General features: G+C 40.7%; 1 protein-coding gene across 1 annotated transcript in view; it reads right to left on the reverse strand.

Moving 5' to 3' along the window:
• LOC121298975 (ras/Rap GTPase-activating protein SynGAP-like) overlaps positions 1-12,855 on the reverse strand; it is a 357,605-nt gene that overhangs the window by 307,502 nt on the left and 37,248 nt on the right. Inside the window, exons 6-7 of the mRNA XM_041226381.1 lie at positions 11,875-12,441; positions 11,311-11,455 (exon numbers count right to left, since the gene is read on the reverse strand). Coding sequence (XP_041082315.1) covers positions 11,311-11,455; positions 11,875-12,441 — 712 coding nt within the window. The remainder of the gene's footprint in view (positions 1-11,310; positions 11,456-11,874; positions 12,442-12,855) is intronic.

A 12,855-nucleotide genomic window follows, 5' to 3' on the forward strand; every position in this document is an offset into this window, starting at 1 on the left:
AAGAAGGATGGTTGTTCTTCAAAAATGTAGTACTAGAGGCGCAAAACAATTACATCCCTAAAGTAGACAAATCTAAATGTAAAACTAAATTGCCAAAATGGTTTAATAGATCAATTAAAAAAAATATTCAGCGAAAAAAGGCACTTTACAGAGCATTAAAAAAGGACCAAAAAGAAAGTACGCAGAAAGAGTACACAGAACTGCAAATGCAAGTCAAAAAGGAAGTTAGAAAGGCCAAGAGAGAAATAGAAATGAACATTGCTAAGGGAGCTAAAACCAATTCCAAAATGTTTTTCCAATATTACAACAGCAAGAGAACATTCAAAGAGGAGATTAAATGTTTAAGAGATACAAATGGCAAAATCGTAGATGAAGAAAAAAAAATAGCAAATATGTTAAATGATTACTTTTCACAAGTTTTTACAAAGGAAGATACTGACAACATGCCCCACATGTCATCCAGTTCCTATCCAGTTTTAAATAACTTTAGCATAACTGAGGCAGAAGTGTTAAAGGGACTAGGAGCTCTTAAAATAAACAAATCCCCTGGGCCGGATGAGATCCTCCCAGTAGTACTCAAAGAAATGAAAGAAGTAATTTACAAACCGCTAACCAAGATCATGCAGCAGTCTCTTGACACAGGGGTGGTACCGACAGACTGGAAAATTGCAAACGTAATACCGATCCACAAAAAGGGAAACAAAACTGAACCAGGTAACTACAGACCAGTAAGCCTGACTTCTATTATATGCAAACTTATGGAAACTATAATAAGATCCAAAATGGAAAATTACCTATATGGTAACAGGGTACTGGGAGACAGTCAACATGGTTTTAGGAAAGGGAGATCGTGCCTAACTAACTTGCTTGATTTTTTTGAGGATGCAACATCGATAATGGATAATTGCAAAGCATATGACATGGTTTATTTAGATTTCCAGAAAGCTTTTGACAAAGTCCCGCATAAAAGATTAATTCTCAAACTGAACGCAGTTGGGATTCAAGGAAACGCATGTACATGGATTAGGGAGTGGTTAACATGTAGAAAACAGAAAGTACTGATTAGAGGAAAAACCTCAGAATGGAGTGTGGTAACCAGCGGTGTACCACAGGGATCAGTATTAGGTCCTCTGCTATTCCTAATCTACATTAATGATTTAGATTCTGGTATAGTAAGCAAACTTGTTAAATTTGCAGACGACACAAAAGTAGGAGGAGTGGCAAACACTGTTGCAGCAGCAAAGGTCATTCAAAATGATCTAGACAAGATTCAGAACTGGGCAGACACATGGCAAATGACATTTAATAGAGAAAAGTGTAAGGTACTGCACGCAGGAAATAAAAATGTACATTATAAATATCATATGGGAGATATTGAAATTGGAGAAGGAATCTATGAAAAAGACCTAGGAGTTTTTGTTGACTCAGAAATGTCTTCATCTAGGCAATGTGGGGAAGCTATAAAAAAGGCTAACAAGATGCTCGGATACATTGTGAAAAGTGTTGAATTTAAATCAAGGGAAGTAATGTTAAAACTGTACAATGCACTTGTAAGACCTCATCTTGAATATTGTGTGCAGTTCTGGTCACCTCGCTATAAAAAAGATATTGCTGCTCTAGAAAGAGTGCAAAGAAGAGCGACCAGAATTATTCCGGGCTTAAAAGGCATGTCATATGCAGACAGGCTAAAAGAATTGAATCTGTTCAGTCTTGAACAAAGAAGACTACGTGGCGACCTAATTCAAGCATTCAAAATTCTAAAAGGTATTGACAGTGTCGACCCAAGGGACTTTTTCAGCCTGAAAAAAGAAACAAGGACCAGGGGTCACAAATGGAGTTTAGAAAAAGGGGCATTCAGAACAGAAAATAGGAGACACTTTTTTACACAGAGAATTGTGAGGGTCTGGAATCAACTCCCCAGTAATGTTGTTGAAGCTGACACCCTGGGATCCTTCAAGAAGCTGCTTGATGAGATTTTGGGATCAATAAGCTACTAACAACCAAACGAGCAAGATGGGCCGAATGGCCTCCTCTCGTTTGTAAACTTTCTTATGTTCTTATGTTCTTATGTTCTTAAGTATCAAGTTCCCTGTCTCCCTTTTCAAGGTATCTCCACAGCAGGAAACCCCCCCACTCCCCTCCTCAGACCATCTGTTCATTGATTCCTCTCACTCCAATCATTACTCGCCTCGTCTTGAGCAGACCTCCCTCCATTCCTCTGCCTTGCCCCCAAGCAGGGCTCCTTCCTGTCCACCCTCGCCTCGTGAGTAGGCCTCCCTCCTCATCTCCACCCTCTACTCCGGGCAAACCTCCAACCTCTCCTCCTCGCAGGCCTCTTCCTCTCCACCCTCTCCTCCAGAGCAGGCCTCCCCCCCTTGACTCTCCCCTTCCCCCCCAGCCTGATCACAAATGTGGGGGAACTGGTCCTCCTCTGCAGTAGATTCCTACATTCATTCATCCTTCCCTGATATAGTTGCTGCTCCTTCTAAAAATGCTAGAATCATCTCTACTCTTCGGAAAGGCTGCTTCTCCCCACGAGGATCTACTCATGGAGATCATCTGCCTCACAGCCTTCTTTGGCTTTCTCAGAAGCCTGAATTCACAGTTCCCTCAGCTTCTTGCTTCCTCTCGGTGGGTATTCATTTATGTGACCTCTCTTCTATTTCCAACTCCTATTTTCCTATTCGGCTGCGCACTTCAAAGACAGACCAACTCCGGCGCGGTCAATTCATTCAGCTTTCAAGGACCAAGTCTGCTCTCTGACCTTTTCAGCAATGTCAAGGTACCTCTCATGCAGGAAACCTTGCCCCCCCCTCCCGGACCCTCTATTCATCAGTTCTTCCAGATCCATCATCACTTGTCTCTGGTTCTCAACTCACCTCTCCACCCTCCTCTCCAGGACAGGCCTCCCTCCTCAGCTATTCACCCCATTCCTTCCGTATCTGTGTAGCCACCTCCGCTGCAAGGGCCAGCATCAATCAGAGCCTGATCAAGACCATGGGGCATGGTCCTGTTCTGCAGTGGATTCCTATGTTCATTCATCTCCCTCTAACATAGTTGCAGCCCATTCCAAAATTACTAGTATGCCTGAAGTGGGGGCTACCTGTCTGCCGGAGCCACTAGAGGTTTTCCCCTAATTAGCTTCAAGGGGTTTTTTCCTCTCCACTGAGCAGCAGGTATACACATAGTCATATCCTACTAAATTTACTAACCATTCTCCTGTTTGTCCCGTTTGTCCTTCTAGTCTTTTGTTTATGTTATTCGCTGGCATGTGCTCTTTTGTTTGTCTCACGGTGTGGGTGATTTGGTGAAGTGCTGGGGGTCCAACCTTTTGTGGGGCAAGTGATCTCACTTCCACGACCTCAGTGCAGGCTTCAACTACCCTTGACCTTCAGGGGGGTTCTCACCGTGTGAGTCAGAGCAGACCCCTGGCCACACTCTGTTCTTTCGCTTATCTTGCCTCACTCAAGGCTGTTCTATACTCTGTCTCAGTTAGGGACGTGGCTACTCATGCTTGAGTCCCATACTAACCTCTATGTCTTGTTCTTATCTCAGGTCCCAGGGAGCATGAAGTCTCAGCCAATTGGGGGTCTAACGAGCGCCCCTTTACAGAAGTCTCAGACGCTGGGTACCTCTCCCTCTCTATCTCCTTTCGTGTCCCAGTCTTCCGGGACCATCTTCCTCTGAGGGGCGGCTCCACAAGTCATAACCCTCATATATGTTTTCGGTTGTTAGGTCCGTCGGCCCTGAGCTCGTGTCTGCATCGCCGCCCTCAGTCAGTGACCACTCTGTTTCCTGTCTTCGGTTGCAGGCTTCGGCCCTGGGCTCGTGTCGGCGTCACCGCCCTCGGTCAGTGACCACTTTCTGTATCCTGTCTTCAGTCGCTGGGTCCTTCGCCCCTGGTCTCGTGTCGATATCGCCGCCCTCAGTCAGTGACCACTTTCTGTCCTAGCTTCCATGTCCAGCTTCGCTGGTCTGCTACTAGAGTGGGCCTCGCCTGCTCTTCTATCCTAGGTCCAGTCCTTTCTAGCCGGCACTCTGTCCTACTAATCGCACCCTTCTGCTTCTTCTGCCCTACCTCTACCCCCAGCTCCCGCCTCGTGAACTTTAAATTGTATCTCTGAAATCTTCTTAACACTCTATCTATGAGTTCATCCTTACACTGTATCTCTGAGTTCATCTTTAATTTACAACGTATGTCAGAGTTAATCTTTGATTTACACAGTACCCCTATATCTTTCCTTTACAGTGTATCTAAGAGTTCATCTTTACTTTGCACCGTATCTCTGAGTTCATCTTCACTTTGCCCTGAGATAATCTTTATAATGTATCTTTGAGTTCATCTTTACACTGAATCTCCAAGTTCATCTTTGATTTACACTGTATCTCTGAGTTCATCTTTACACTGTATCTCAGCTCATCATTACATTTTATCTCTGAGTTCATCTATATATACCATTTCTCTCCAAGTTCATCTTTGATTTACACTGAGTTATTTTTTACACTATATCACTGAGTTCATATGTACACTCTATCTGAGTTTATCTTTAATTTACACTGTATCTCCGAGTTCAACTTTGATTTACACTGTATTTCTGGTTCATCTTTACTTTACACAGTATCTCTGAGTTCAGCTTTACACTATATCAATGTATTCATTTCCACTTTACACTGTATTTTTGAGTTCATATGTGCACTGTATCTCTGAGTTCATCTTTAATTTACATCATATCTCAGTGTTAATCATTGATTTACACTGTATCCCTGGGTTAATCTTTACACTATATCTTTGAGTTCATCTTTACAGTGTATCACTAATTTCATATTTCCTTTACACTGTATCTCTGAGATCATCTTTACACTGTATTTCTGAGTTCATCTTTACTTTATACTGTATCTCTGTGTTCATTGTACTGTATCTATTAGTTCATATTTAAACTGTATTTTAGAGTTTATCTTTACACTGTATCTCTGAGTTCAGCTTTACACTGTATCTCTAAGTTCATCTTTACATTGTATATCAGATCACCTGTACACTGTCTCTCTGAGTTCCATTACTTCACACTGTATCTCTAAGTTCATCTTTACACTGTATGTCTGAGTTCATCTTTACACTGTATCTATGAGTTCATCTTTACACTGTATCTATGAGTTCATCTTTACACTATCTGAGTTCATATGTACACCGTATCTGAGTTCATCTTTACACTGAATCTCCAAGTACATCATTGTTTTACACTGTATCTCTGGGTTCATCTTTACATTGTATCTCTGAGTTCATCCTTACTTTAAATTGTATCTCTGCATTCATTTTTACTTTATACTGTACTTCTGCGTGTAACAGGGAGAGATCTGTGCTGACTCTGCTGGCATGTTCACGGTGCTGCAGGAAGAGGGCGGCAGTCGTCCAACAACCGCCTGTGAGTCATGGCAGTGACACAGGGAGGTGGGAAAGTGGGTGTGCGGACTTTCCCCCTCTCTGAATGGCTGAGAGGTGTGTCTTGGGAGATTGTTAGCCCTATAAATTAACGCTCTGTTGTTTCCTCAGATCTGCCCTTTTAAACGCGTAGAGTGCGCAGAAACGCTGGTCCGCGACCGAACGGAACGGAACGGAGGTTCAGAGTGAGACAGTGAGGGAGGGGAACCCTTGGGCAGATCCCTGAATAAGGATAGCTGAGCAGGCTAGGTAGCCGGCAGCGTAGGACGGTGATCCGGGTCGCACGGGCAGCACCTTTTCTTTGTAGTTTTGTTACTGTTTTATTTTTCCTGTTTCTTTGTGCCTTCGATTTTTGCAGTATTGTTTTGAAGCACCTGCGAGTGCGCCTGAACTGTTTACCATTGCTTGGTATTCCTGTGGTTCTGTTTACCATAGTTAGTAAGCAGAGCACGGACCAACAGCGCCCTCTGCGGGCTAAAGAAACCCAACGCGCCCCTGAAATAAAACTGGGCACCTGTGTGGTGTTTTCAATTACACCTGTCTGTCTCCTGGTCAGTGAATTACCCACACCCCTTCCACACTGCGTTAATCTTTACACTGTATCTCTGAGTTCATCTTAAATTTATACTGTATCTCCAAGTTCAGCTTTCATTTACACTACATCCCTGAATTCATCTTTACAGTGTATCACTACGTTTATCTTTACACTGTATTTCTGCATTCATCCTGACACTATATTTCTGAGTTCAACTTTACTTTATGCTGTATCTCTGAGTTCAACTTTACTTTGCACTGTATATCAGAGTTGATCTTTACTTTGAATTGTATGTCTGCATTTATCTTTCCATTGTATCTTTGAGTTGATCTTTACATTGTAGCTCTGAGTTAATCATTACACTGTATCTATGAGTTCATTATTACACTATCTGATTTAATATTTACACTGTATCTCTGAGTTCATATCTGCACTGTATCTCTGAGTTCATCTTTGAGCTACACTGTATCCTTGAGTTCATCTTTACAATGTATCGCTAAGTTCATCTTTACTTTATAATGTATATCTGAGTTCATCTTTGATTTCCACTGCATTTCTTGAGTTCCTCTTTACACTGTATCTCTGAGTTCATATTTACTTTGAATTGTATGTCTGAGTTCATCTTTACTGTATCTATGAGTACATCTTTACTTTGCACTGTATGTCTGAGTTAATCTTTCCATTGTATCTTTGAGTTTATCTTTTTATTGTATGTCTAAGTTCATCTTTACACTGTATCTCAGCTCATCTTTACACTGTCTCTCTGAGTTCATCTTTACTTTACATTGTATCTCCGAGTCATCCTTACTTTACATTGTATCTCTGCATTCATTTTTATTTTATACTGTATTTCTGCGATCATCTTTACGCTGTATCTATGAGTTCATTTTTACACTATCTGAGTTCATATTTACACTGAATTTCTGCATTCAACTTTAGACTGTATTCATCTTTCTGTAGTTCATCTTTAGTTTATTCTATACATCTGAGTTCATCTTTACACTATCTATGAGTTCATCTTTACTTTGCATTGTATCTCTGGTTTCATCTTTACACTCTATGAGTTTATCTTTACACTGTATCTGTGAGTTCATCTTTATATTGTATCTTTGAGTTTATCTTTACATTTTATCACTGAGTTCATCTTTACTTGACACTCTGTCTATGAGTTCATATTTACACTGTATCTCTGAGTTCAATGTTACTATGCACTATATGTCTGAGTTTTTCTTTACACTGTATCGCTAAGTTCATCTTTACGCTGTATCTCTGAGATCATCTTTACACTGAATTTCTGCATTCATCTTTACTTTATACTGTATCTCTGAGTTGATCCTTACACTGTATGTATGAGTTCATCTTTACATTGCACTGTATATCTGAGTTCAATTTTACATTGTGTCTTTGAGTTTATCTTTACATTGTATCTCTGAGTTCATCTTTACATTACACTGTATCTCTGAGTTCACCTTTACTTTAAACTGTATCTCTAAGTTCATCTTTACTTTACAGTGTATACCTGAGTTCATTTTTATACTGTATCTATGAGTTCATCTTGACTTTGCACTGTATATCTGAGTACATCTTTACATTGTATCTTTGAGTTCATCTTTACATTACACTGTATCTCTGAGCTCATCTTTACTTTAAACTGTATCTCTAAGTTCATCTTTACAGTGTATTCCTGAGTTCATCTTTACACTGTATCTCTGAGTTCATCTTTAGACAATCTCAGATCATATTTACACTGTATCTCTGAGTTCATCTTTAAACTCTATCTTTGACTTCATCTTCACACTGTATCACTAAGTTCATTTTTCCTTTACACTGTATCTCTGAGTTCAAATTTACTTTGCATTGTATCTCCAAGTTCATCGTTACTTTGCACTGTATGACTGAGTTAAACTTTCCATTGCATCTCTGATTTCATCTTTACAATGTATATATGACTTCATATTTACACTGTATCACTGAGTTCATCTTTACACTGCATCTCTGCATTAATCTTTGCTCTAAACTGTATCTCTGAGTTCGTCTTTACACAATCTGAGTTAATCTTTACACTGTATCCAATGTATCTCTGCATTCATGTTTACTTTACACTGTATATCTTAGTTTATCTTTACCTTATACTGTATCTCTGAGTTCATCTTTACAATATATCTCTGAGTTCATCGTTGCTTTACAATTTATCTCTGGATTCATCTTTGAGCTACACTGTATCCTTGAGTTCATCTTTACAATGTATCGCTAAGTTCATCTTTGATTTCCACTGAATTTCTGAGTTCTTATTTACAATGTATCTCTGAGTTCATCTTTACTTTGAATTGTATGTCTGAGTTCATCTTTACTGTATCTATGAGTTCATCTTTACTTTGAACACTGTATCTCAGTTCATCTTTACACTGAGTTCATCTTTACACTGTATCTCTGCATTTTTCTTTAGTTTATACTGTATGTCTGAGTTCATATTAACACTGTATCTACGAGTTCATCTTTACACTATCTGAGTTCATATTACACTATATCTCTGAGTTCATATGTACACTGTATATTTAAGTTCATCTTTATTTTACACTGTATCCCTGAGTTCATCTTTACACTGTATTGCTAAGTTTATCTTTATACTGTATTTCTGAGTTAATCTTTCCATTGTATCTCTGAGCTTCTTATTACACTGTATCTATGAGTTCATCTTTACACTATATGAGTTCATATTTACACTGTACCTTTGAGTTCATCTTTAATTTACACTGTATCCCTGAATTCATCTTTACACTGAGTTCATTTTTACTGTATTGCCAATTTCATCTTTACACTGTGTCTATGAGTTCATTTGTACACTGTTTTTCTGCATTCATCTTTAGACTGTATTCCTGAGTTCATCTTTAGTTTATACTGTATATCTGAGTTCATCTTTACACAATCTATGAGTTCATCTTACTTTGCACTGTATCTCTAAGTTCATCTTTTCATTTTCTGTTTGAGTTTATCTTTACATTGTATCTCTGAGTTCATCTTTACACTCTGAGTTTATATTTACACTGTATCTGTGAGTTCATATTTACTTTGCACTGTATATGTGAGTTCATCTTTACATTGTATCTTTGTGTTTATCTTTACATTGTATCTCTGAGTTCATCTTTACACTCTATGAGTTCATATTTACACTGTATCTCTGCAATGTTACTTTGCACTATGTCTGAGTTTGTCTTTACATTGTATTGCTAAGTTCACCTTTACACTGTATCTCTGAGTTCATCTTTACACTCTATCTATGAATTCCTCCTTACACATTCCTCTTTACCTTATACTGTATCTCTGAGTTCATATGTACACTGTATCTGAGTTTATCTTTACTTAACACTGTATCTCCGAGTCTTTGATTTATACTGTATTTCTGAGTTCATCTTTACACTCTATCTCTGAGATCATCGTTACACTGTATCAGTAAGTTCAACTTTACAATGTATCTCTGACTTCACCTTTACACTGTATTTCTACAATCATATTTACACTATCTGAGTTTGTCTTTACATGGTATCTTTGAGTTAGTCTTTACATTGTATCTCTGAGTTCATCTCTACACTCTATCTATGAGTTTGTCTTTACACTGTATCTCTGAGTTAATCTTTAAACTATATCTACAAGTTCATCTTTACTATCTTAGTTAATCTTTACACTGTATCTCCAAGTTCATCTTTGATTTACACTGTATCACTGAGTTCATCTTTATACTGTATCTCTGATTTCATCTTTACACTGTGTCTCTGAGTTCATCTTTACTTTGCACTGTATGTCTGAGTTCATCTTTACATTGTATCTTTGAGTTTATCTTTACATTGTTTCTCTGAGTTCATCAGTACGCTGTAACTATGAGTTAATCTTTACACTATCTGAGTTCATCTTTACACTGTATCCCTCAGTTCATCTTTATATTGCATCTGTTTTTATGCAGCTGTACCAAGACTCGATTGCTAATCAATCATTCAATTGGAATCTCGGTACAACTGCATGTGAATTAACTAAGTGTTATTCCCCATGCTCACATATTATTACATTTTACTTGCACGTGAAGTGCTGTGCAACCCTCGTGCCTAAATACAAATATACATTTTAAACACTTGTGTTACACAGACCCGTTTATATCCCGTGTACCAATGACTATATACCAACATTAAACACACAACATATAACAGATAATATACACAGGGGCAGGCACTTTGTCACAATCTCACAGTTCATATGTACACTATATGAGTTAATCTTTAGTTTACACTGTATCTCTGAGTTCAACTTTAATTCAACTGATTTCATCTTTACATTGTATCTCTGTGTTCATCTTACATCGTATCATTGAGTTCATCTTTATTTACACTGTGTATCTGAGTTCATCTTTATTTACACTGTATCTCTGAGTTCATCTTAACACTTTATCTATGAATTCATCTTTACACTGTATTTTCTGAGTTCAACTTTACCTTATACTGTATCTCTGAGTTCACCTTTACATTGTATCTTTGTGTTCTTCTTGACACTATCTCTGAGTTCATCTTTACTTTACACTGTATCTGAGTTCAACTTTGATTTACACTGTATCTCTGAGTTCATCTTTACATTGTATCTCTGAGTTCACACTGTATCTCGGAGTTCATCTTTATTTTACACTGTATCTCTGAGTTCCTCTTTACTTTACACTGTATCTCTGAGTACACTGATTGAATTGTGTAGGGCACTTTCCACCAATCCCTGACTACAGCAGTTTTGAGGTTCAGTCCAGGGAACCAAAGAGAATCAAACTATTTCTTGAACTCAATAAAGCAGTCGAATAACTTGCCTTTGTTGGTGTGTGTGTGTGTGTGTGTGTGTGTTTGTGTTGAATATCTTGCCTGTGTGTGTGTGTGTGTGTGTGTGTGTGTGTGTGTTGTGTGTGTGTGTGTTTTGTGTGTGTGTGTTGAATATCTTGCCTGTGTTGTGTGTTTTTGTTGTTCAGTGTGTTTACAGTAAAGATGTGCTCAGTACTGCCATGTTTTGGAAGGAGTCCAAACTGCCTCTTATTTATAATGTCTTGATTCATTAGGAACTGTGATATTCCGTGATTTCTGATGCTACAGAATAGTTTGTTCCCACAAAGGCCCCTCTGAGTTAGTGGATTGAAAGCGTCTCCACTCTTATAGTTGGGCTGTGGAGCCCCTCTCCCCATTGCTTAGGGAAGTGTCCAGAGAGCAGGACGAGGTTAAACAGCCTCAAAGATGCCTGCAGGGCAGAGTCAGGTCAGGACAAGGTTAGGGTTAGGATTGGAGGTTGGGGTTTAATCACTGCCCCTCTGTTTACTCACCAATAGCATCCTTCAGGTATTTCTGTCCTATCAGTTTCAGATACTCTTCGATGGCCTTGGTGGCGAGTGTGTTCTCTCGGAAGATCAGGTGCTCGCGGTTCATGAACCGGTCCACCTCCGACATCGCCATGTCAGACAGGAAGTCCTGGGGAGACAAGAAGTAGATCATTGAGGTCTGAGCAACACAAACTCTACCCCCTGTACCCTATCCTAACTCCTCTCTCCTGCTCTTTCCTCTCTCCTCTCTCCTCTCTCCTCTCCTCTCCCCTCTCCTCTACTTTCTCTCCTCTCCCCTCTCCTCTACTCTCTTCTCTTCCTTCTATCCTCTACTTTCCTCTCCCCTCTCCTCTCCCCTCTCTCCTTTACCCTCTCTACTCTCCTCTGCTCTTTCCTCTCCCCTTTACTCTCCTCTCCTCTCTACTCTCTCATCTGCTCTCTCCCCCTTCCACTCCCCTCCTCTCTCATCTCTCCTCTCCCCTCTCTCCTCTCTCCTCTGCTCTCTCCCCTTTCCTCTCTCCTCTTCCCTCTCATCTCTCCTATCCGCTTTCTCCTCTCCTCTCTCACCTTTGCCTTGCCAGTGCTCTGCAGTATGTGCACGAGTGCACAGGCCACCTCTTCCTTGCTCTTGATGCTCAGAACTGGCTCCAGCACAGTGCACAGAGTGCGGTAGTTGTTGGTGACAAACTCAGCGAACTCCTTGTAGAGCTCCATGGGCAAGATGCTCATTGTCTGGTAGCGGGCTTTGATCCTGATGGAGGGGCAGCTTGCCTTGCTCGAGCTCCCCTTGCCCGAGGCAGTGGGTAGCACCACGGGGTACCACTGCTCCACGAACTGACGTCCTGCCACGCTGGAAATGGGGATGTTGACCAGCCCCAGGTAGCTGCTCTTCTCCTTGCGTCGCTTCTTGTCATTGTCCTTGTAGAGATGCAGCCGCAGGTTGCGCACGGCCGGCAGGTTGTTGAACTCGAAGTGCTCTCCCCAGAACACCGTGTCGGTGCGCGTCTTGCTGGTCGTGCGTGCGTACAACATGTCGTCCAGGCACAGCTCGCAGTAATAGCGCTTCTTCCCAGCCAGCTCCCGCGCCTCGATAATCCACAGCTTAAGCACATTGTCAACGCGCCGGCTGTTATCCTGAGAGAGGGGGGAGTGAAAGTGTGGGATGGAAATGGGAAGAGGGTGAGAGGAAGAATGGTGAAATAATAATAATAATGTGCTGGGCAGTGCTTCATTATACTGTTTGTATTCTTCTCCCCTCTCCCCCTCTCCTATCCTCTCTTCTTTTCTCTCGCCTCTTCTTTTCCCTCTCCTCTCCTCTCATTTTCTCTTTCCTCTTCCCTCTTTCTCTTTTTCTCTCTCCTCTCCCCTCACTCTCTCCTCTTCTTTCTCCTCTCCCCTCCCCTCCTCTCTCATTTTCTCTCCTCTTTCCACTCCCTTCTCCTCTGTCCCACTCCCATCTCTCCCTCCTCCCCTCTCTACTCTCTCCACCTCTCCTCTCCCCTCTCCCCTCTCCCCTCTCCCTTCTCCTATTCTCTCGCCAGCTCTCCC

This window comes from Polyodon spathula, chromosome 24 (assembly GCF_017654505.1).
Source record: "Polyodon spathula isolate WHYD16114869_AA chromosome 24, ASM1765450v1, whole genome shotgun sequence".
Lineage (NCBI taxonomy): Eukaryota > Metazoa > Chordata > Actinopteri > Acipenseriformes > Polyodontidae > Polyodon > Polyodon spathula.